General features: G+C 45.7%; 1 protein-coding gene across 1 annotated transcript in view; it reads left to right on the top strand.

Annotated features, from left to right (window-relative positions):
- LOC126215141 (all trans-polyprenyl-diphosphate synthase PDSS1) overlaps window positions 1-25,997 on the top strand; it is an 831,585-nt gene that overhangs the window by 349,308 nt on the left and 456,280 nt on the right. The window contains exon 2 of the mRNA XM_049941804.1: window positions 3,374-3,427. Within this exon, the coding sequence (XP_049797761.1) occupies window positions 3,374-3,427 (54 nt within the window). The remainder of the gene's footprint in view (window positions 1-3,373; window positions 3,428-25,997) is intronic.

Consider the following 25,997-nt stretch of genomic DNA (forward strand, 5'->3'; position numbering starts at 1 on the left):
TTGGGAACATGCAGTCCATGAATGGCCGCAAATGGTCTCCAAATAGCCGAACATAACCATTTCCAGTCAATGACCAGTTCGGTTGGATCAGAGAGCGCAGTCCATTCCATGTGAACACAACTAACAACTTGGGTCCACTGCTTCATAGCGTCTGCGCCACACTCGAAACCTGCCGTCACCTCTTACCGACTGAAATCATGTTTCATCTGACCAGGCGAGGGTTTTCCAGTCGTCTAGGGGCCAACAGACATGCTCACCAGCCAGGATATCGTGCTGTTAGCAAAGGCACTCGCTTCAGTCCTCTGCTGCCACAGCCCGTTAACGCCAAATTTCGTCGTTCTGTCCTAACGGATATGTTCGTCGTCCCACATTGATTTCTGCGGTTATTTCACGCAGTGTTGCTTGTCTGTTAGTACTGACAATTCTACGCAAACGCCGCTGCTCTCGGTCGTTAAATGAAGGCCGTCGGCCACTGCGTTGTCCGTGGTGAGAGATTATGTCTGAAATTTTGAATTCTCGGCACTCTCTTGACACTGTGGATTTAAGAATATTGAATTCCCTAACTATTTCCGAAATGGGATTTTGCATGCATCTAGCTACAACCAACATTCCACGTTCAAAGTCTGTTAATTCCCGTCATGGGAACATAATCGCGTGGTAAACTTTTCATATGAATTACTTGAGTACAAATAACAGATCCGCCGATGGACTGCCCTTGTTTAGCTTGTGCACGCGCTATTATCCCCAACTAAATACGTGCAAATCGCCACCCTGTGACTTTTGTCACCTCACTGTATATTCATACATTATTTGAAAATGAGCGGCGTCCACCACACTTTACACGTAATTTAACAGGCCTTCGAAACGTTTTACAGCTGATACCCACCCACAGAGTAATGAAAAGAAAAAAGTTTATCGTGTACTTCATTTTCGTTGTTCATGCAGTAAAAAACTTCAGCATCACACATGAATTTTGTCACCTCATTGCAGATGTGTATGACCGGACGACTTCTCAGGCGTAACGATAATTTCGTTTACGGGTCACTGCCTGGAATTTTGATTTAACTGCTTCTGTCACGAATTATTTTTTCCTGAATAAAGTCATGGCTTTGCTGTCCAGTTCTTCGAATTAAATTATGATTTTTCAGATGTATAAATTATTCCTAGGTGCCCCCCAAGGGGGGATACAACGCTTCCCCAAATGAGGACATTGTTTTTAAGTGGGTGCAGTAGAAGTAGAAAACTCAAAGTATTTTATTTGATTTTATTTCATCAAAATACATAAATTAAACAAAGCTTACTTAATGATTATATAAATAAACTATAGTTTGACACTTGTGAAGAATGATGATCAAAGAAACATTTTTTTCTATCCAGACGCAAGAGAATGTTACATTTTACACATAAAAATTGGGTTTTTGCCTTTGAAACCCGATTTCTTGCACCTGTCAAATGATTTTTTTTTGTCACTGACCACTGGAAGCCGCACAACGTTGTCCATACGAACATCAGATTCTGGACGAATTTCCGCATTGACTCGTTTTGAAGTACTTGGAGATGGCATTGGACTCTCACTAGTGGGACACCCCCTTTTCCTGGCAGCTGGCTTATCTATTTTTGTCAGTACTTTGACCACAGTTGCCCTAAAGTGTTAGAAACACCTAATTCTGACGCGTTTTTCTTGTACTCAGTCCATGCATTTACACATGCAATATCAACTGCATGAGTAAACATGGCTGTTGAAAATCGTGTTCGGTTTCAAAAGCAGCTAACTGCACGTTGTCTTCGGGTGCAAAGCCCGCTAAATGCCCAATAGGCGTGGCTGTCGCCCTGCACGTGAACAGACATAGACTTACCAATATGGACATTCAAAGCTAACTTTCAATACGTTACGGTTAGAATAGGTATTTTTCTTATTCAGCTTTAGACGGGCTTCGCTGTAACAAATTCGTACGTAACAATAACATTCTCGCTGCCAATGCATCGTCGTTTGGATGGGAAGAGTGTTTCGTGATTATCTCAGTGTCACTTATCATGCAGTTAGCGAGCTTTGCGTCAAGGCTACTCAGCTTACAGTATACCGTATGGTATAAAACGTCTAACATTATCTCGATAATTGTCCTCAGGACCATCGGATACATCGTCAGTTTCAGATGAATTAATGAGCTCTATAACTTCTTCTTCAGTAAGTGGCTTTCGTCTATCTTACAAGGGGAGGCCACGCTGTTTGGAACGCGGATTCACTGCAAACTTCGTACACTCGTAGTACTCCATGAGCACAACAAAATGTGTAAGCGGTAGCGCGTACTTCTCAAGCGTTACTGAGAAAATCGCAAGATAATTTCGGTCGTCATATATGTATATGTGTCTGTGGGTGGCCATTTTAACCATGAAGAGCTGCAGCCGAGTGGTGACGGTACGGTAGCTCAGCGTGTTCGGTCAGAGGGTTTAGCTTCCCTTTATAATAAAAAAAAAAAACTGAGCGAACAGATGAACGAACAAACTGAACGGGTGTCATCGTACGTCCGCCCTGAACATATTCAGCGAACAATATAGAACAATTTTTTTTAAAGAAAAATTGGTTGGCGTTCAAGCTGCTGGATCGAGTTCCGTTCGTCAGTTTTTTTTATTTTCAACACAGTCATTTTCTTTACTATTTATATTACAATTGATATAATGGGAAAAATACGTGTAATCGGATGAACTTTTATTAAATTTACGATGTTATTCGGCAGTCTACTAATTTTTATTATCACAAATAATATTAAATTCATAACTATCGACTAGTAAACGACCAAACGCATAAAGTGATACTGAAAAGAAAGAAAGGAAGTTTCTATGTTAAGCTTTAGGTAAGAAGTGCAACACCGAGTGCATTTTTACAGTCTTTCTCCCCTAGGTCACACTGAATGGACAATTTAAGTGGCCAAATACACAAAATGGCGTCATTTTTCCCGGTGACAAATCCTGCAGAACGATGTGCGTATTTTGTTGATAAATAGAGATGGATGGTGGTAAGTTCCTGGGGGACCAAACTGCTGAGGTCATCGGTCCCTAGGCTTATACTCCGCTTAATCAAACTAACTTACGCTAAGAGCAACACACGCACGCATGCCGGAAGGAGGACTCGAAGCTACGACGGGGAGAGCCGCGCGAACCGTGGCAAGGCGCCTCTCACCGCGCGGCGATAAATAGAAATTTCGTGCAACTATTACGCTGTTCTCTGCTTAAATAAGTATTCCAGTGTCGGATAAGTCGGTGACTGCGTGACCGTCGTGGTACTTTCAAGCGAGCCTGACTCGGTTTCTGAATCTACGCGTGATGCGGGCTTGCTACTTGTGTTTCCTCATTGTCGTCTCGTCTTGTGTTCCAGGGAGCGCCTGCCTTCGCGGAGACAAAGAGATGTAGCGGCGACGTGGCGGCACTGGTGAGTAACCACTTCACAGATTCCGGTCTAGTGTCTATTTTTTTCTGGAAGCGTGGCTCCAAGTTTCGCTGCGGTGTCTGGCTGGGTATGTTCATAATATTTTCCTCTGAAGCGTGTCGGTGATAAATGTTCGTCTTCGCATCAGTGGCTTGCTCTTCTATATACTGTAAGTCTTCACGTCTAGTGCCGGTAATAAGAATGTCTTTAAATATGCCGTTTTGAGCGTAGGCCTTCACCAGGTCACCTACATTTTATTATATTTAATGTAAAAATTGATCTCTAGCTAGACGTAGCAGGTCGTTGTGAGATTCCCACAGTTTTTCATGGTGCAAATGAAGATATCGGTCAGATGCGCCGATGATATAGTGTGTGGCAATTTCACGATGACATCCGACGTCTCCCCCGAGAACTATTTATACAATTAGTCCGTCCGCAAAGAATCAACGAACACAATGAAAATAATGGCCGCTTGTTCGTTGATCGACATAAATTTATGTTTTTCCCAAGATTTTCGTTTTGCGTGGTGGCTTTCATAACTTACATTCACAATGGATTAGTTTTCTTCGGTTCTAGGCGCTATAGTCTGGAACCGCGCGACCGCTACGGTCGCAGGTTCGAATCCTGCCTCGGGCATGGATGTGTGTGATGTCCTTAGTTTAGTTAGTTAGGTTTAAGTAGTTCTAAGTTCTAGGGGACTGATGACCACAGCAGTTAAGTCCCGTAGTGCTCAGAGCCATTTGAACCATTTTTGATTAGTTTTCTTGAGTCGGGCTGGTTTTAGATATCTTGGAGCAAGCTTATTAAATCATTTAAGTTCAGAGGATATTTTGTTGTGAGATTCTGTAAGTAATATGAAGCATAAAGTCAAGCTGTGACTTCCGCACAAAAACTAAAAATCTAAATGAGAAAGGAAGTAAGTTCCTTGTAATCGGTGCTCGGGCGTAGCAACGCGCAACCCAGACCGTCATTACTTGTGATTGCAGAGCCGTTAGTATATACACTGCAGAACCAAAGAAACTGGTGCACTTCCCTAATATCGTGTAGGGCCCCGCGAGCACGCAGAAGTCCCGCAACACGACGTCGCATGGACTCGACTAATGGCTGAAGTAGTGCTGGAGGGAATTAACACCATGAATCCTGCAGGGCTGTCCATAAATCCGTTATAGTACGAGGGAGTGGAGATCTCTTCTGAACAGCACGTTGCAAGGCATACCATATATGCTCAATAATGTTCATATCTGGGGAGTTTGGAGGCCAGCGGAAGTGTTTAAACTCAGAAGAGATTTCCTGGAGCCACTCTGCAGCAATTGTTCTGCTGGAACTGCCCGTCGGAATGCACTATGGACATGAATGGATGCAGGTGATTAGACAGGATAATTATGTACATGTCGCCTGTGAGAGTCGTATCTGGACGTATCAGGGGTCCGATATCACTCTCTGCACACGCTACACACCATTACAGAGCGTTCACCATGTTGAATAGTTCCCTGCTGATTTGGAGGGTCCATGGATTCATGAGGTTGTCTCCAAACCCCTACACGTCCATCCGCTGGATACAATTTGAAACGAGACTCGTCCGACCAGGCAACATGTTTACAGTCATCAACAGTCCAATGTCGATGTTGACGGTTCCAGGCGAGACGTACAGCTTTGTGTCGTGCAGTCATCAAGGACTCCGAAAGCCCATATCGACGATTTTTCGTTGAATGGTTCGCACGCTAACACTTGTTGAAGATCCAGCATTGAAACCTGCAGCAACTTGCGGAAGGATTGCACTTCTGCCACGTTGAAGGATTCTCTTCAGTCGTCGTTGGTCCCGTTCTTGCAGGATCTTTTTCCGACCGCAGCGATGTCGGAGATTTGATGTTTTACCGGATTCCTGATATTCATGGTACACTGGTGAAAAGGTCGTACGGGAAAAATCCCACTTCATCGCTCCCTCGGAGATGCTGTGTCCGCCCGCATCTCGTGGTCGTGCGGTAGCGTTCTCGCTTCCCACGCCCGGGTTCCCGGGTTCGATTCCCGGCGGGGTCAGGGATTTTCTCTGCCTCGTGATGGCTGGGTGTTGTGTGCTGTCCTTAGGTTAGTTAGGTTTAAGTAGTTCTAAGTTCTAGGGGACTTATGACCACAGCAGTTGAGTCCCATAGTGCTCAGAGCCATTTGAACCATTTGATGCTGTGTCCCATTGCTCGTGCGCCGACTATAACATCACGTTCAAACACACTTAAATCTTAATGGCCTGCCATTGTAACAGCAGTAACAGATCTAACGAATGCGCCAGACACTTGTTTCTTTATGTAGGCGTTGCCGTCCGCAGCGCCGTATTCTGCCTGTTTACATGTCTCTGTATTTGAATACGCATGCCTATACCAGTTTCTTTTGCGCTTCAGTGTAGCTGTAAATACCCGGGAAATTATCAGCAATGCAGATTTTTAATAATCGGTATCTTCCGTCGATGTTCTTGTCGGAGAGTGTTAAGTATCTACTGACGAAATTAAAGGGTGAATATAATTAAACTTTCGGTGCTTGAGAGGGCTCCAAAGAAAAAGGAGTGATCGTAGAACAGTGAAGCTTTGTGAAAACATTTATAAGAACATGCGAAAGAGCAATAACGAATAAACCATTAAAAGTAACATATTTTAATTTTCACATGAGACGATAACATTTATTAATTGCGTACCATGTTTACGATCCTAGGTTACAAACATTGCACAAGGTGACGACCATCTGCATCAACGACAGTCTGGTACCGCACTAGAGATGCCATTTCACAGTTATTCGCAGCATTTTTCGAACGATGGACCATGAAATGTTAAGCGGTGGTGACACAGTTCGTGCACTACTTGAAGATCGTACTTGCGTCCTGCATTGCCAGCCATGGCACAGTAACTTCTTCAACAGATTGTGGCGCAGTTAGTCGCCGACCGCTTCCAGGAGAAATTTCCTGCGGAATCAGGACAGCTCCGTATTCCCTTAATGTAACGATACTCGCGAAGAGCATCAGCACAATTACTGTTATTTTGATAAAACACTTCAGATGATTCAAATGGCTCTAAGGTCTATCTGAGGTCATCAGTACCCTAGACTTAGAACTACTTAAACCTAACTAACCTAAGGACAACACACACATCCATGCGCGAGGCAGGATTCTAATCTGCGGCCGTAGCAGCAACGCGGTTCCGGACTGAAGCGCCTAGAACCGCTTGGCCAATGCGGCCGGCGGTAAATCAGTGGAGCCCTTCTCACCGTGTCCAGATTCATGTTGATTGTCTGCAACTGTTGTCCATACTGATGCTTGTTTTGCAGCCCTACGTCGCTGTGCCAGCACAAGACATCTAACGGCAAGGCATGACACTAACATTGTTGACAACGCCAGTCGTGCAGCGCACAGTCTGAACATCATTCCTTTAAAATTGGATAGCCGGCCGCTGTGGACGAGCGGTTCTAGGCGCTTCGGTCCGGATCCGCGCTGCTGCTACGGTCGCAGGTTCGAATCCTGCCTCGGGCATGGATGTGTTTGTTGTCCTTAGGTTAGTTAGGTTTAGGTAGTTCTAAGTCTAGGCGACTGATGACCTCAGATGTTAAGTCCCATAGTGATTAGAGCCGTTTGAACCATTTTTTTTTTATAAAGTTGGATACCCATACGGTAAGGCGCGCGGGGTAGCCATGCGGCGTAGGGTGACTTGTCACGGTTCGAGCGGCTCGCCCCGTCGGAGGTTCGAGTCCTCCTTCGGGCATGGGTGTGTGTGTTGTCCTTAGTGTAAGTTTAAGTTAGATTAAGTAGTGCGTAAGCCTAGGGACCGATGACCTCACCAGTTTGGTCCAGGCGTGTGTCTTCAAATACAGAGATATGTAAACGGGCAGAATACGGCGCTGCAGTCGGCAACGCCTATATGAGACAACAAGTGCTTGTGCGCAGCTGTTAGATTGGTTGCTGCTGCTACAATGGCAGGTTATCAAGAGTTAAGTGTGTTTCAACGTGGTGTTATAGTCGGCGCGCGGGCGATGGGACACAGCATCTTCGAGGTAGCGATGAAGTGGGAATTTTCCCGTATGAGTGTACCATGAATATCAGGAATCCGGTAAAACGTAAAATCCCCGACATCGTTGCGGCCGGAAAATGATCCTGCAAGAACGGGACCAACGACGACTGAAGAGAATACTTCAACGTGGCAGAAGTGCAATCTTTCCGCAAAATGCTGCAGATTTCAGTGCTAGGCCATGAACAAGTGTCAGCGTGCGAACCGTTCAACGAGACATCATCGATATGGACTTTCGGAGCCGAAGGCCCACTCGTGTACTCTTGATGACTGCACGAAAAAAAATTTAACGCCTCGCCTGGGCACGTCAGCACTGTCATTGGACTGCCGATGACTGGAAACATGTTGCCGGTAGGACGACACTCGTTTCAAATTGTATCGAGCGGATGGACGTCTAGTGGTATGGAGACGACCTCATGAATCCATGGGCCCTGCATGGCAGCAGGGCACTGTTCAAGTTGGTGGAGGCTCTGTAATGATGTGGGGCGTGTGCAGGTTTAGCGATGTGGGACCCCTGATACGTCTAAATACGACTCTGACAGGTGACACGTACGTAAGCATCCTGTCTGATCACCTGTCTATTGTGCATTCCGACGGACTTGGACAATTCCAGCAGGAAATTATCACACCTCACACGTCCAGAATTTCTACAGAGTGGCTCCAGTAACACTCTTCATAGTGGGCACCATGAACACTCTTCTGAGTTTAAACAGCTCCGCTGGCCACCAAACTGCTCAGACATGAACATTTTTGAGCCTATCTGGGACACCGGGCAGCGTGCTGTTCAAAAGAGAGCTGTACCCCCTCTTGTTTACGGATTTATGGACAGCCTTGCAGGATGCATGGTGTCAGTTCCCTTCATCACTACTTCAGACATTTGTCCAGTCCACGGCACGTCGTGTTGCGGCACTTCTGCGTGCTTTTGGGGACCCTACACGACATTAGGGAGTTGTACGAGTTTCTTTGGCTCTTCAGTGTATAAATCAAAGAAATCCGTTTTCTCCTTGCAGTTAAATGAGATATAAGGTGTGATGTTTCTTACATAAATTGAAGTTTTATAGTTTCGAGATTAAAGAGTTGGCTAATTTGTTGGGTGACCTGCGTTTATATCCAGTCGATTTTAGACATGTCTGTTACTGCAGAGGGGCGAGATCTTTCCTCTTTGTTTCTTGTGTAGAATGTTGACAATTAGACAGATCTATAGCCATTGCTAATGACGTAAATTTAGTTGTCTAGATCTATCCTCTTGTGCAAAACTTAAGCACGAAACTATCTTTTTTCACGATTTGTCGCCGCCAAATAACACAGCTAGACGAAACTTGGACCATAGGAGGAAAGAAGTGCTACAGTGTAGTACATAAGGTAACTGAAAGAAGTACTCAGTGAGACGAACTTAAATGACTGTTTTAGTTGAAGACAGTAATTGTACTGGCGTCACCGCCATTTATTTTGGTCCTGTGGACGTTAGAAAATATCGGACATGGTTTCTGTTAGGGAGTGTGTGTAGCAGCTCTTTTTCTGTTTTCGCTTTTTCGTCTAATAGGTGAAAGTTTGATTTTATTTTTTACGCATTGACTGTCATTGAAATGTTTTACTTTTATTTAATAATGTCCCGGCTAAGTATCAATTTGATTACTTTTAAAACCCAATGTTAAACGTGGGTCACTACACGTATAGTATTCCCAACTATGAGATAAAAAAATCTGTAGTAACTTTATTACCAATGTTTACAGACGACAATAAATGGTTCAAATGGCTCTGAGCACTATGGGACTTAACATCTATGGTCATCAGTCCCCTAGAACTTAGAACTACTTAAACCTAACTAACCTAAGGACATCACACAACACCCAGCCATCACGAGGCAGAGAAAATCCCTGACCCCGCCGGGAATCGACCCGGGAACCCGGGCGTGGGAAGCGAGGACGCTACCGCACGACCACGGGATGCGGGCGGACGACAATACTTTAACCTTTCGTTCAATTGTATTAGTTACGAATCGCTAGTTTGTTCTTGACATAGATCACATAACCTTAATGTTTATTAATCTAAGTTAAATTAATGTTCAAGACTTGTATTATGTTTCAAATTAACAACGTCAGTTTATTGACAAGAATTATTGATAAATAGGTTCACTCATACGATCTCATTCAAAGAAGTTCTTTAATTAGATATCTAAGTAGGATTCCCGCTAGCATCAGAGATGTTAGATAATATCCTGTCACTTTCGGTAAATAAGTTATTTCTATTTAATATCCGCAAACTGTCATTAACTATGATCACTAGTCGCGTGAAGTTAAAGTTTCCCACTATCACAATTCAAAGTCCGAATCCGGTTAAAATTCTCCATTCAGTATATGGGAGCCATTATATCTTATGAAGTAACAGCTTTTTCATGAGATGAGAAAACATTTTATTTTCCAAGCACAGATCAAAAACTAACAACAATAAACAACTCGTAACCAAGCCGACTACGGCAAAGATAAATATCTATCAGCTGCAGCTATCACCCGCTGTTTTTGGCGCAGTGGATAAATGACGTCGCCACATCAGCCCCCCTCCTTTTGAAACCGGGTGCACCAGGTGTGTGGGGAAACTTGCACTTGATTTTTCTACCAGCTCTCGTGAAAACATCTGGTGCAGGCAATGGCTGCTCCTGTTCTGCACTTGCTGCTTCGTTGTCCTCTTCTGAAACCGAGAGCTCGGCGAGACTCTCTGCTGTTTCTTTGGCCTCCACGTTTGAGGGTGATTTTGCAGACCGAGGAAGGAGTGTACCCTCTTCGGTGTAAGCAGATTTAAGCCGCTCAATTGAGACTGTCTCTTCTTTACCATCCTTATCGATTTTGAAGCTGTGGCTTCCTCTTGTGATTACCCTGTATGGTCCAGAGTAAGGCGAAACAAGCGGCGGGCGCACTGTATCATCCCTAAGCCACACGTGGGACGTTGCTTGCAGGTCTTTATGTACAAACACTCTCCGGTCTCCATGTCTGGCAGGGTTAGTGGGTTTGATGTTTCTCATTCTAACGCTGAGTTGTCTCTCGAATTGCGTGCATAGCTCAGGGGCGAACGGCTGTGTAAATGCTGGAACGATAAATTCTCCAGGAACCCTCAATTGCTCGCCATAAACCAATTCTGCGGAAGAGCATTAAGTTCTCCTTCACGGCCGTTCTCAATCCGAGTAGGACCAGCGGTAGTGCTTCAGGCCATGAAGTGGAACTACACATTAATGCAGCTTTGAGCGTGCGGTGTAGTCGTTCCACCATTCCATTACTAGATGGATGATAGCTTGTGGTAAGTAGGTGGTTGCACCCGCACAGTAGTAAAAGTTCATTGAAAAGTTGGCTTTCAAACTGCCTTCCGCGATCTGTTATGTTTTGCGGAACGCCAAACCTGGAGAACCATGAATGCAACAGTGCTTTTGCAACCGACTCCGCAGAAATATCTTGTATTACAACTACTTCTGGCCACCTGGTAAAACGATCAATGATTGTGAGCAAATAGCGTTGTTCTGAAGAGCATGATAGCGGGCCCACAGTGTCCACATGTATATGTGAAAATCTTGCAGATGGCGTCGGGAAGTCAGTAATAGGTGCAAAGACATGTCTGCTGATTTTATTACGCTGGCAAGTTAGGCATGCACGCGCCCATGCAATACAATCTTTTTGTATTCCAGGCCACACTGCTTTGGAGGAAACTAACTTGGCTGTAGCTCGTACTCCTGGATGTGATAGGTTATGTAGTGCACTATAAATCTCGCGACGATATTGTTCTGGTATGTAAGGTCGCTCCTTTCCTTTTGCTACATCACACCAAATTCCGTCTGGAACATTTGGGACAGACACACGTCTGAGCTGCAGCGCAGTTCTCTGTTCCTCTATTAGACGGCGCAAGAAAGGATCTTCTCGTTGTTTAGACGCTAACTCGGTCCAACGAACTGAATTTAAACTGGCACAATTCCTAGACAGGCAATCTGCGACCAGGTTGTCTTTTCCTGAAATGTGACGCACGTCAGTTGTGAACTGTGCAATGTACTCGACTTACCTGTACTGACGTGGTGAATTGAGCTCTGTGTCTCGTTGAAATATAGCTACTAACGGCTTGTGATCGGTAAAAATTGCGAAGTGCCTCCCTTCGACAGACGTGCGAAAATGCTTTATGACTAAGTAAATAGCAAGCAACTCACGGCCAATAGCACTCCATTTTTGCTGCTGTCGAGTCAGGTTTTTAGAGAAAAATGCGAGCGGCTGCCATCTGCCATCAACTTCTTGCTGTAGCGCTGCACCCACTACTGTTTGGCTCGCATCAACCATGAGCGCTAAAGGAGCGCTCAATCTTGGATGTCCCTGTAGTGTTGCCCGAGAAAGACATTTCTTTAAGTCATGGAAAGCTGCTTCAGCATCTGGACTACATGGAATTTTACGATTTCCTGTTGTATTTTTACCTGCAAGTAACGTTGGGAGTGGCTCTTGGGCGGCAGCTAATTTAGGTAAGTGACGTCTGTAATAGTTGAGCATGCCCAAAAATCTGCGAAGTCCTTTGTAAGTTGTGGGAACGGGCATCTGTTGTACTGCTTCAACCCGCTCAGGCAAAGGTGACAGGCCTGCTGCTGAAACCAAATATCCCAGGAACTTAACCTCGCGTTTCCCAAACGTGCACTTTGTTTCGTTAATAATTATGCCATACTCTGTCAGACGGCGGAAAAGCTGCCGCAGATGTTCGACATGCTGATATACAGAACCAGAGAATGCTAAAATGTCGTCCATATAACAAAATACGAATGGTAATTCTCGAAGCACCTCATGCATGAATCTTTGCCATGTTTGGGCAGCGTTTCTGAAGCCAAATGGCATAAAATTGTACTCAAACAAACCGAATGGTGTGATAACTGCTGTTTTTTTAAATGTCAGATGGAGCCATGGGAATCTGGGAAAATGCTTTGGCGCAATCAATCACACTAAATATATTGGCATTGCTAATCGTACTGTTAAAATCAGTCACATTGGGTACTGGGTAGCGGTCGGGAACTGTGCGGGCATTGAGCGCCCTGTAGTCTCCACATACTCTCCATGAATTGTCTTTTTTACGGACCATGTGAATTGGAGATGCCCATGAACTGTCAGACCTACTTACAATACCTGTTTTTAGAAGTCTGTCGAACTCAGCTCGCGCCGCGCCGCGAGCAGCTTCTCTGGAAGCAGACGCCGCGGGAGGAAGGCAACGGGTTGACCTTGTGTCGTGCTGATGTGGTGTTGAGTATTGTGTCTGCATTTCCTGGTTGCGTTGACGGGTTCGGTAAGTGCTGGAAAGTCTTGAAGCAGTTTACGAAAAAGTGATTCCTCCGACAGTGCTCTGATATTGCCTACAGTATACGAATCGTTACGACTGTCGGGTGTCTTCTTGCGTGGCGCACACGTGTGCGCCCCGCTTAGTTGCGGGTACGAAATCGTATCACAGTATCCCGACGCGGATGTCGCGGTAGAGGAGCCGGAAATCTTCGTGCGGAAAGACACGGACACATCGCACTGCACTTGAACCGACGCGGAAGACGCAGTAGGCAATATCCCTTCTGTGGGATACGGTTAACCAGGTCGGGCATAAGTCGGTAGTTCCGTAAAAAGTCCGCTCCAATTATAGGACTCGGCACATGAGCAACCCCAAAAGTCCATTTTGGATGGAAGTTGGAATTCAGATGTAATGCCAACAATTTCTCACCATAGGTAGATATTCTGGAATTGTTTGCCGCAGTCAGCACATGTTGCGTTGTAGTCGTGAGTATATCACCTCTCTTTCTTGGATAAACACTGACTTCTGAACCTGTGTCAATCAGAAACTTCTCACCTGAAGAGAGGTCCAACACGAACAATCGGTGTGATTGGTTGACTGCAGATACCGTTGCGTTTTCACCTCTTTGAATCACGCTATGACTCGGGCGCCTATGTTGTTGTTGACGAACGTTAGCGCCCTTTAACGCCCGCCTTTTAAGTTTGGGTAGCTGCAGGGTTGAATACATTGACGGGCAGTGTTACCGAAGCGTCTGTGGTACCAGCACCATTGATCTGTCAAATCCTGTTGGATAACATTTCTTCGTCTTTTCCAACTGCGACTTCGTAGCTGGTGGTGGTGTGAAGTTACTTGCAGGTTGAGTTTTGCCACTTGTGCTGCCAGTTGCTGTATGGTGGGTTCGGTCGATGAGCACTGCTGTTGGGAAGTATTATTGCATGTTCCTGGCTCACTGACGTCAGATTCCATCACACTACTCGTTCTTGGGCCTCTATTCTGGCTGTAGTTGAATTCGGAACACGCAGAAACTTCGGTTAAGGTGTTTGCGATGGTGTCTGCCTTTTTTGCTAAGACTTGCAATGGTAAGTCTCTTTCTGCTGCAATGACGGCACGGATGTTGGCAGGAAGTTTACGAAGGCATATTAGACGTAAAGACTCTTCAGGTAGGAGTTCCGGGCCGGCTAATGTACGTAAGGCTTTGAGTACTTGTGACGGAGTCTTGTCGCCCAAATCTTCGTATGCGAAAATTTTTTGTAGTCGCACATCTGGTGACAACGTATAATGCTGTATGAGAGCTTCCTTTAGCACAAAGTAATTTTGTTGCGACAAGGTTTCTTCTACTTGCTCTATCACTTCTAAATTTAGATGTGAAACCACTATATTAAATTTGTCAATGTTGTTAGACACCCCACGCTGCCGAAATATGCATTCAGCCTGCGTAAACCAAAGCTGGGGGCGCGTCGGCCAGAACGCGGAAAGCTTAACATTTCCGTGTCGCGCGTAGGTACTCCCATCTTTTGCGTTAACATCTGTCGTTCCGTTTTGTGGCGAATCAAAGGGCGTGGACCGCCATCCTTGGTCGAACAGACTGTAGTCTTCAATCTTGATTCCACTGCCCATGCTTTTGCCTCTGAATTCATTATTCTCGTCGGTATATATATTTTCTTTATGCTTCTGCTACGATTTTTCGGGGTCTCCACTACGGGAGCGTTTATATTTTATGAAGTAACAGCTTTTTCATGAGATGAGAAAACATTTTATTTTCCAAGCACAGATCAAAAGCTAACAAGAATGAACAACTCGTAACCAAGCCGACTACGGCAAAGATAAATATCTTTCAGCTGCAGCTTTCGCCCGCTGTTTTTGGCGCGGTGGATAAATGACGTCGCCACAAGTAAAGCGTTTAAATATTTACACAAATTGACATTAAAGTCAAAGAGATTACTATTCACCTTCCCGTTTATCTAATCTGATAAATGTCCAAATTAAAGTCTTGAATAGACCATCCTCAAAAACAATCTCGTCACGATCTATTCTTGATCCCCGTTTAATAAAGTCCCAATTGTTGTTCTCTAAAGCAGTACGTCCTAAATAACTTCCGAACTAGAACAGACTAGAGACTGGAGTATCGTAATTACAACGTATGGCTGTTTATACTTTAATAAACACTATCTTTGGTGTCCCAGACCTACGTTCTATGACTATAATATTGATTTTCTTACGTATTAGAATAACTAATATTTTAATATTTTCTACTGTTTTTCCCCCCTCCCATGTTTCTAAAATTTATAATTAAATTTTCCTTTTCTTTTCTTTTGCTTTATATACTAGATATTTCCCTTTATTTATTTTTCGTAATTACTACTTGTGGAGGGACTTGGGTCATTTTGTGAATTGATATTTTAAGAACATGGGAGCTAATTTGGGAGCTATTTTTGTTTTTTCAACATCGGGAGGCGCTGTAGGTGTTACATGTGATAACGACGGACAGCCATGCGTGCTGCTGTAGAACGTGCGCCATGCCGGCCACAGGATTGGTACGGAGTTATTCTGGTAGGGCGTTCCATTCTTCTAGCAGTGCGGTTTACAACTGCTGCGTGGTCGTTGGTGCATGTGCATGGGCTGCAGTACCTCTCCCGAACGCATCTCACACGAGCTCGATGGGTTTTGACTCGGTAGGCCAGTCCGTTCGCCGAAATTCTCTCGTTTATGAGCTGCTCCAGGCGCGACCACCCGCTGTCATCCATAAAAATGAAGTCAGGATCAAATGCATCCGTGAAGAGACGCACATGGGGGAGGCGTAGAGTATCACAATAACATTGACTGGTGAGTGTACTGTGTTCGAAGACTTGGAGCCCACTACACCCGTGAAGCATTATGCCTCCTCCCAACACCTGGACCACCTAAACGATCATATTTGACAATGTTCCTGGGTGCGTTACGTTTTCCCACCTCTCATCGTGTGAAGGTATGTCCAACACTGTCAAACACGGCCGTTTTTGTGGTTCAGGTTGCGGATCGTGCAAAGATGGCATTGCCGTAACAAAGTCGGGACCCTACATCAATACCAAAAAAGATAGTGATGTCTCGCTGCTTACTGCAGCGACGAATGGGGGGCGCTGGTCAAGCTACGGTCTCTCTACCAGCTCCCCAGCGCCACCTCACGGAGACCGGTATAGAACCGAACGTGGAATCGCTCGCCGCAGTTCGTGACCTCCGATGAAGCAGACAGTATCAGGACACATGTGTCACTCATGTATTAGATTGAATCGTTACTGTGATTTTGTACATCAAGCGAAGAGTGTAGCAACTCTATGCCTCAAATTAGGCTTTAATATTCAAAGATAGTTGTAATTCCTGTGGAAATGAATTGTATAATGTATAAAGTAAGTTTTTTATCGTAATAAAGTGAACTAATAATATGCTATAGTTCCATTCCTCCATCATCCAGAGCAATAAAAAAAACCACAGTCATACCGGACATTTATGATCCTGTTGACTCTTTCAGCATCAACTACGGCCTGCGGATGGCGCATTAAAGCGCCGAAACTGGCAGCTACAAAATAAAAAAATAAGATCATAAGGACAGCTGTAGCTGTTTCATTTTCTTACAGCTGTAGTTTCGTCGGGCCGTAACACATGTGTTACCTTGTGGGGAGGTATAATGTTCCATTGGTATGTTGACGTCGAAGTTTTCGGACACGGTTCACTCATTGATCGGCGTTATTATGACACTGTACTTCCCCTCCATGTCCCCCTTTTCATGGGTAAATTCGGACCTGACATCATTTGTAGCCATGAGAATGCGCGACCGCAGGGAAGAGCGCAGGTGGAGGAATTTTTGGAACGAGATGAAGATGGGCGAATTGACTGGCCTGCCCGTTCTCCTCACACGTGTGGGATGCGTCGCGGAGACGTATTGTTGCACATCTAGCTGGACTAACCACCATCCAGAAGGTGTTAACCGCACTGGTGGAGTAATGGAACGCCCTACCACAAGAACTCAGTACCAAACTTAGAATTATATTAATAGCTTCAGCTGATGACGGGCGATATATAAACGGGGACAAGTGGAAATGTGTGCCCCGATCGAAAGTACAGGCACCATTTCCATTTAATTATATAGTTCTGGCAGTACCGTCCAAGACCTTCTTCATCTGTGCGGATGTACACATATTCCCCGAACTCTTACGGGACTTGGTAAGAATGTCTTCCACGAGTAATGAGTGTGTTGGGGTGTGTGGACATACAAGGCGAGAATGTGGGACTCGCGCGAGGCGTGCGCGAGACAGTCCATGCAGTCGCACTGTTCCCTTGGTGGCTCATATGGATAGAGCGTCTGCCATGTAAGCAGGAGATCCCAGGTTCGAATCCCGATCGGGCAACACATTTTCACCTGTCCCCGTTGATATATATCAGCGCCCGTCAGCAGCTGAAGGTATTAACATAATTCTAATTTCGTCCTAGATGGCTGCAGATCATCAGTGGTGTCTGTTCTTTCATACATGTCCGAAAGAACAGACACCATATCCATATAAGTATACGTTACCAAACTTGTGATCAGCATGGAAACACGTTTCAGAGCATGCATTGCTGTTCTTGCTGACCATGCACCCTGTTAAAAACAAACTCTTGCCTTTTAAAATGAGCAGGGGACCATCATTAATGCCGCCCGCTGTGACCGAGCGGTTGTAGGCCGTTCTGTCATGAACCGCGCTGCTGCTACGGTCGCAGGTTCGAATCCTGCCTCGGGCATGGTTGTATGTGATGTCCTTAAGTTAGTTAGGTTTAAGTAGTTGTAAGTTCTAGGGCGCTGATGACCTCAGATGTTAAGTCCCATAGTGCTCAGAGCCATTGGAACCATTTTGAACAGTACCAACGACGATGAAGATTTTGTTCATCGTGACATAATTGCAACCCTTCCGCAAATTGCGGCAAATTTCAATGCTGGGCCATCAACAAGTGTCAGCATGCGAACCATTCAACGAAACATCATCGATATGGGCTTTCGGAACCGATGACAAAACGTCACAAAGCCATACGCCTCGCCTTGGCCCGTCAATACCGACATTGGACTGTTGACATCTGGAAACATGTTGTCTGGTCAGACGAGTCTCGTTTCAAATTGTTTCGAGTGAATGGAGGTGTACGGCTATGGAGACAATCTCATGAATCCATGGACCCTGCATGTCAGCAGGGGACAGTTCAAGCTGGTGGAAGCTCTGTAGTAGTGTGGTGCGTGTGTAGTTGAAGTAATATGGGACCGCTGATACGTCTAGATACACGTACAGGTGACACGTACATAAGCATTCTGTCTGATCACCTGCAGTCATTTATGTCCATAGTGCATTCCTACGGACTTCGGCAGTTCCAGCAGGACGATGTGACGCCCACACTTCCAGAATTGCTACAGAGTGGCTCCAGGAACACTCTTCTGAGTTCAAGCACTTCGCCTGGCCACCAAACTCCCCAGACATGAAGTTTAATGAGGATATCTGGGTGCCTTGCAATGTGCTGTTCAGAAGAGATCATGGTGTCAATTCCCTCCAGCTCTACTTCAGACATTAGTCGAGTCATGCCACGTCGTGATGCGGCACTTCTTAAGTGCCCGCGGGGCCCTACGCGATATTAGGCAGTTGTATCGGTTTCTTTGGCTCTTTAGTTTATAATTGCATTTTTTTTCTGTACAGGTTGTGAAGAACCTTTCGCTTCCTGTTACTTTCAAAGACTGTAGTTCTGTAAACAGTGGGAAGAGCCTTATGTAAATCTCCAAATTATAGGTTTGTCTTTCTTTAATGTACGTCGTACGATAAATCGTTGAGTCAGTATTTCCCGACGTGTGTTTCTGTAGAGTAATCGTTAATAACAGCGAGTGAAATTTTTTTAAGAACTCTTCTTTCAGAGAGCGGACCTAAACAAGGCAACTACGTCTGTATACATACTCTCAAACTACACTCAGTGCATGACGAAACGTACGTTCTACCACTGCTGATCATTTCATATCCTCACCCACAGCCAAATGGAGTGAGGAAAAAACGACCTCCATATGCATCCGCATGAGCCTTCGTATGTTATATGTGCGGTCTTTAACGAAATATACCTTGTTGGCAGTTCTTCAGGCAGCCCCTAATGTCGGTTCTCTAAATTTCCTCATTATTTTCGCGAAAAGGACGTCTTATTTTCTCCAGGGATTCCCGTTTGGGTTCACGAAGCATTCAGTGACAGTCGCGTGTTGGACAGAACCTATTGATAACAAATCTAGCAGCACGCGTCTGAATTGCTTCGACGTCTTCCTTCAATCACGCCTGATGGAGACCCTAAGCGGTGGAGCAATACTCAAGAATGAATGAGAAAAGTGTTCTACACACGGCCTCTTATGTAGAGGGACTACACTTTGCGTAAGTTCTCCCCATAAACCGAAATGGACCAGTCGCCTTCCCGAGTAGCGACCTTATGTGCTCGTTCCGTTTCGGATGCCTATGCAACATTTTGTCTAGATAATCGCCCATACTGTGTCAAGCAATACACCAGTAATACGTCATACGATCAGTACAGGATCCGCAATGACGTACATTTTTCTGTATTTCGAACAAGCTGCCATCCATGACACCATAGAAGTGTTATCTACGTTATCTTGTAGTCTCCTGCAGTCACGGAACGACGACACCTTCCCGTGTACGAAAGCGTCATCAGTAAGTAGCCGCATATAGCTACTTACGCAGTTGGGCATATCATTTGCGTGTATAGAGAATAAAAGCGGACCTATCACATTTTCCTGCGGCTTTTCTGACGATACCCTTGTCAGTGATGAACATTCGCCGTTGAGAACAACGCACTATTACTTAAGAAGTCTTCTAGTCACATATCTGGGAGCGTATTCCGTATGCACGTAGCTTCGTTAACAGTCTGCAGTAGGATACGTGTCGAGTGCTTTTCGGAAATGTAGAAATATGGAATCTGCCTGTTGCCCATCATTCATGGTTCGCAGGATACCATGTGAAAAAGGACAAGCTCAGTTTCTAACGAAAGATGCTTTCTGAATCCGTGTTAATTTGTGGACAGAACTATTTCTGTCTCAAAGAAATCTATTATATTCCAACTTATATTATTCTGGAGAATTCTCTATCAAACCGATGTTGAGAATACATTAAACGTAATCGCAATTGCGAATATGGATAACCATGAGCTGTAAAATGGAACGACGACAGTGAAAATTTGTGCCAGATCAGGACTCGAACCAGGATTTCCCGCTTATCAAGAGCGGTCGCCTTACCATTTGGCTATCCGTGCACGACTCACGGACACATCCAAACTTCCATCTGTCGTCAACAGGGCGTCTACGATCCGTACTCGTACATCGATTATGTACACTACTACCCACTAAAATTGCTGCACCAAGAAGAAATGCAGATGATAAACGGGTATTCATTGGACAAATATCAACTGACATGTGACTACATTTTCACGCAAGTTGGGTGCATAGATCCTGAGAAATCAGTACCCAGAACAACCACCTCTGGCCGTAATAACGGCCTTGATACGCCTGGGCATTGAGTCAAACAGAGCTTGGATGACGTGTACAGGTACAGCCACCCATGGAGCTTCAACACGATACCACAGTTCATCAAGAGTAGTGACTGGCGTACTGTGACGAGCCAGTTGCTCGGCCATCGTTGACCAGACGTTTTCAATTGGTGAGAGATCTGGAGAATGTGCTGGCCAGGGCAGCAGTCGAACATTTTCCGTATCCAGAAAGGGCCGTGCAGAACCTGCAACATGCGGTCGTGCATTATCCTGCTGAAATGTAGGGTTTCGCAGGGATCGAATGAAGGGTAGAGCTACGGGTCGTAGCACATCTGAAATGTAACGTCCACTGTTCAAAGTGCCGTCAGTGCGAACAAGAGGTGGCCGAGACGTGTAACCAATGGCACCCCATACCATCACGCCGGGTATACGCCAGTATGGTGATGACGAATACACGCTTCCAATGTGCGTTCACCGCGATGTCGCCAAACACGGATGCGACCATCATCATTCTGTAAACAGAACCTGGATTCATCCGAGAAAATGACGTTTTGCCATTCGTACACCCAGGTTCGTCGTTGAGTACTCTATCGCAGGCGCTCCTGTGATGCAGCGTCAAGGGTAACCGCAGCCATGGTCTCCGAGCTGATAGTCCATGCTGCTGCAAACGTCGTCGAGCTGTTCGTGCAGATGGTTGTTGTCTTGCGAACGTCCCCATCTGTTGACTCAGGGATCGAGACGTGGCTGCACGATCCGTTACAACCATGCGGACAAGATTCCTGCCATCTCGACTGCTAGTGATACGAGGCCGTTGGGATCCAGCACGGCGTTCCGTATGACCCTCCTGAACCCACTGATTCCATATTCTGCTAACAGTAATTGGATCTCGACCAACGCGAGTAGTAATGTCGCGATACGATAAACCGCAATCGCGATAGGCTACAATCCGACTTCTGTCAAAGTCGGAAACGTGATGGTACGTATTTCTCGTCCTTAGACGAGGCATCACAACGACGTTTCACCAGGCAACGCCGGTCAACTGCTGTTTGTGTATGAGAAATCGGTTGGAAACTTTCCTCATGTCAGCACGTTGTAGGTGTCGCCACCGGCGCCAACCGTGTGTGAATGCTCTGGAAAGCTAATCATTTGCATATCACAGCATCTTCTTCCTGTCGGTTAAGTTTCGCGTCTGTAGCATTTCATATTCGTGGTGTAACAATTTTAATGGCCCTATTGCCGTACAGGTTAGAAGCGACTTTCGAGTACAACGTCTGACCTGTACGGGAATATACCTAATGCATGTACGAGTACGGGTCGTAGACGCCCTGTTGACGACAGATGGAAGTTTGGATGTGTCCGTGAGTCGTGCACGGATAGCCAAATGGTAAGGCGACCGCTCTCGATAAGCGGGAAATCCTGGTTCGAGTCCCGATCTGGCACAAAAATTTTCACTGTCGTCGTTCCATTCTACAGCTGATGGTTGTCCATATTCACAATTGCGTATACGTTTAATGTATTTCAAAACGGCTGTAGTCGCGTGTTGCTTTCCAAAGGAACTTTGTATCGTCATCAGAATAACATAGGCGCTGCAGTATCGATGTTGGAATATTCTGCAGGCGAGCAGAAACACAAGGTGTGAGGAGACTCGTATTCTGGCCGCGGCTGCGACCCTCTGGGAGGCCTCGCCATCCTTGCCCACCACGGGTCGCGCTGCTGGCGGAGAAAGCTGCGCCGGGCTTTCTCTGCTCCCTGCTCTGCTCTGTTCTCGTAGCCTTGAGCCTGCCGTCGCCACGGTCAATCGTGTCGTTTTGTGGCCATCACTGCCTCATCTGTCTCTCACCGCTGCTCCGACTATTCATACATATTAAAATGGTGCTTGAGTTTTTACGTCGTTACTACGACGCTTGACTACGGCATTTATTATCATTCGTTACCTGGAGAGTTATCCTTGTAAATACGTATTGTTTGTAAAATAAATAAAGTGAAAGTGACGAGAGTAAGGGAGGTGGGCGAGAAGGGGCAGAAGATGAGCACTTCCGACGCGTCCTTATTATTCATTTTAATAGAGGAACAAAGAGGGCGTAGCTGTCTCGCAGAGCATAAACAGTTCTGACAGAAAGTGAATTGAAGCTTCTGAAATGTGTCACAGAAGAACGCGCAGAAATTACGTGGATAGATTGAGTAAGCAGTGACAAGGCACTGAATCGAGTTGGGGAAAAAACACGCCACTTAACTAAGAGACAGACTGTTGATAGGGCATATCCTGAGGGAACAAGGATTCGTCTTTTTGGTACTGTGACGTAGTTTCAGGGCTAAAAATTGTAGAGGGAGACCAACTTTTGACAGTTCGAAGTAATCAGATGGAATTATGTGGTTCCAGAGAGTCTCAAACGTATGTGATGTATGTATATATGCTTCAGCCTCCGTATGTACACTGCTGTATGTAAGTTCAGGCCGATGTACGGTGCAGTAGCTATGCACAAGATGGAGTAGCGTGGAGAGCTGCATCAAACCAGCCTTCGGACGAGGCAACAACGACAACAGCGATGACGAAGGCGACAACAACAGCGATTACTACTGCTACTACTACTACTACTACTACTACTAAAAATACAACAACCGACAAAATTTTGGAGGTTGTTCCAGGATATTTCCTGAGTGTCTTAGTGTAACCGACCCGTGGTCTCCGGTGGCTCGTTACGGCGTAATATTGTGATTGTGATTTATTCGTTTTGTCACCCGAATCACCTACAAAACATTGTCTTCCAGATCGGATGTTCTGGCATACCTCGTGCAGCCGGTATTTTCTGTTCGAACGTAGAAGCATCCGGTTTCTCGTAGGCTCCTGTGTACAGATGGAGCAGTACAGTGAAGTGGTGGCCGTCGTTGTGGGACAAAACTAGCGAGTTGCAAGCAGGACTCGAGCACTGAGGGTTCCGTACAAACTCAATTATATAAGGGGCGTTCAAAAAGAAACGAGCCGGAGTCTGGAATGCGCAAACCGGTGACAGGAGGGTAATATCGTGGCGTGTGTAAGGTGGTGTGGTTCCGACCAGAGCGTGGAAGTTCACACCCCCTCGCTAGAGGGCACGCTTGGGCGGCACGTGACTATACAGAGCTAGCAGCAGCAGCATGCATCAATCGTCCAACGCTGCCAGTCGCATTGCAAACAGTGACGTGGAGGCGCCAAAGGAGAGCAAAGAAGTGTTGTTCGTTTTCTGACAGCGGAAGGAGTAAGAGGAACAGACATTAATCGACGATTGTCACAAGTGTACGGCAAACACCGTGTGTCCCTGCAGGGTCAAGTCGTGGCACAATGGCTTCAGGGAAGGACGAATGACGTTAGCCTATGATGCACGGTCTGGAGCACCACACTGCATTACCGATTACATCGTCCAGCTAGTGGCTGCACCGATTACCCAGGACCGCCGAGTGACAGTGACAGCCATAGCCGGCCGCGGTCGGATAGAGCGTCGGAACTGTTCACACCATCATGAAGGAACGACTGCATTTGCGCGAAGTGTGTGCCCAATGGGCGCCCCACAGTCTTCAACCATACCAGGGAGCATGTCGAGTGGCCCACTGTCTTGCTCATCTGCAGCGCTATGCTCGGGTGGTGGTTGGCGATGAGTCATGGAAGTCTGCAGTGGAAGCATCCAGGGTCACCACCACCAAAAAAAGCCAAGGCCATCCATTAGTGTGCAGGAAAGGTTATTCTTATTGACCAAGGTGGCCCCCTTCTGATTCACTTCCTGCAGCACGCGACAACAGTGAATGCCCAGCGTAGCCGAGCTGTCTAAGGGGCTGCAGTCATGGACTGTGCGGCTGATACCGGCGGAGGTTCGAGTCCTCCCTCGCGCATGGGTGGGTGTGTTTGTCCTTAGGATAATTTAGGTTGTGTGTAAGCTTAGGGACTGATAAGATTTCACACACATTTGAACTCTTTTTTTTTCCCAGCGTTACTCGCAAAGCTTGACCACCGTTCGCCGCCCGCAGCTCGTGGTCTCGCGGTCGCATTCTCGCTTCCCGAACACGGGGTCCCGGGTTCGATTCCCGGCGGGGTCAGGGATTTTCACCTACCTCGAGATGACTGGGTGTTTGTGTTGTCCTCATCATTTCATCATCATTCCTGAAAGTGGCGAGATTGGGCTGAGCAAAGGTTGGGAATTTGTACGGGCGCTGATAACCGCGCAGTGGAGCGCCCCACAAACCAAACATCATCATCATCAAACATCATCACCCTTCGCTAAGCGATCAAATCAAAACTACCAGGCAATCTCACCCGTGGGGTCATTTTGCGCCGCGACATTGCAAAGCCTCATACGGCCCAGACAGTCGCGGCACTCCTACAGAAATTCAAATTGGAGGTTCTCGGCCACTCCCCATACAGTCCGAAACTCTCTCCCTGTGATTACCCTATTTTTGGTCCCCTTAAAGAGGCTTTGAGGGGTAAACGATTCACCTCGGACGACGACGTCCAGCTGTACGTGCGGAACTGGTTAACATCGCAGGCCTGGGAATTTTATAAGACAGCCATTCACCGCCTTGTGTCACAGTGGGACAAGTGTCTCAACAGCCAGGGTCAATACTTTTAACATACAGGTAGTGGTTCCTATAATTATGCCTCCGGCTCGTTTCTTTTCGAACGTCGCTTATAGAGTATCCATCCGTTCTGGGAATCGAGAATCTCGACGATTTTTGCTTGTTATCGACACTGATACTGGCAAGATATCGATTCCAGGATTCCAAAACTTTCGAAAATATTTTAATTCAAAATCGGATAACAAATCACAAGAAATATTTTTTCGTATGATGTAATTACAGATTAACGGTTTTCTGATTTTTCCGTTACTTGTAATGCGAAACCCTTCTTCCTCTCCAATTTCATGATTCTACGTTAAGGGGAAGTACCCACAAGTTTTTAATTAGTGACTTTGCGAGTATCAAAATAGATAAAATAAACGGCCGTATCTTTTGATTTCATTGACTTACAAGCGCCACATTTTAACATCAGTAAGTGTCCGTAGATCTTAGTATGTGACGAAACTTTCAACTTGGTACATCTACCCGTTACTGAGAAGAAAAGGGTCTTAACAGACGGACTGACAGACAGACGAAAAGTCAGTCAGATAATAAATGACAAAAATTTTTTTCGTGCTTATAATTACAAATTAAAATTCTCGGATTTCTTAATTTGGTTGTAGTATGAAACCTTGTTTCTTGGTAAATTTCATGATTCTAGATTAATGGAAAGCACCATGTAGATTTTGATGACTGAGTTTGCGAGTATCAAAATATGTGACATAAATGGCGGTATTTTTGGATTCATTGACTTAAAAACTTGCGTTTCCTACACCGCTAAGTGCCTATATACCTTAGTATGTAACATAAATTTCGACACGGTTTTAAAAAGTGGGACAGACAGGCAGACAACAAAGTCATCCTGTAAGGGTGCCGTTTTTACCTGTTGAGGCACGGAACCCTAACAATGAGCATATTGTCGTTGTGCCGTTCTGTACTCTACTGCATGTACGAGTAGGAGGTGCCTATCTGTTAACACTACGACAACGTTTCATATTGCTGTGGATCACTGTCAACATGCAACTAACACTGCGGTAAAGCAAACCCGAGACAATACTGAACGGTACTGAATGTAAGCATAAGGGCGAAGAGTGAAGCGGGCATTACTGTCGTCAAAAGCAAGTGAATGGATAGAGGCAAACAGT

Source organism: Schistocerca nitens, chromosome 12 (genome assembly GCF_023898315.1).
Source record: "Schistocerca nitens isolate TAMUIC-IGC-003100 chromosome 12, iqSchNite1.1, whole genome shotgun sequence".
Taxonomy (NCBI): Eukaryota; Metazoa; Arthropoda; class Insecta; order Orthoptera; family Acrididae; genus Schistocerca; species Schistocerca nitens.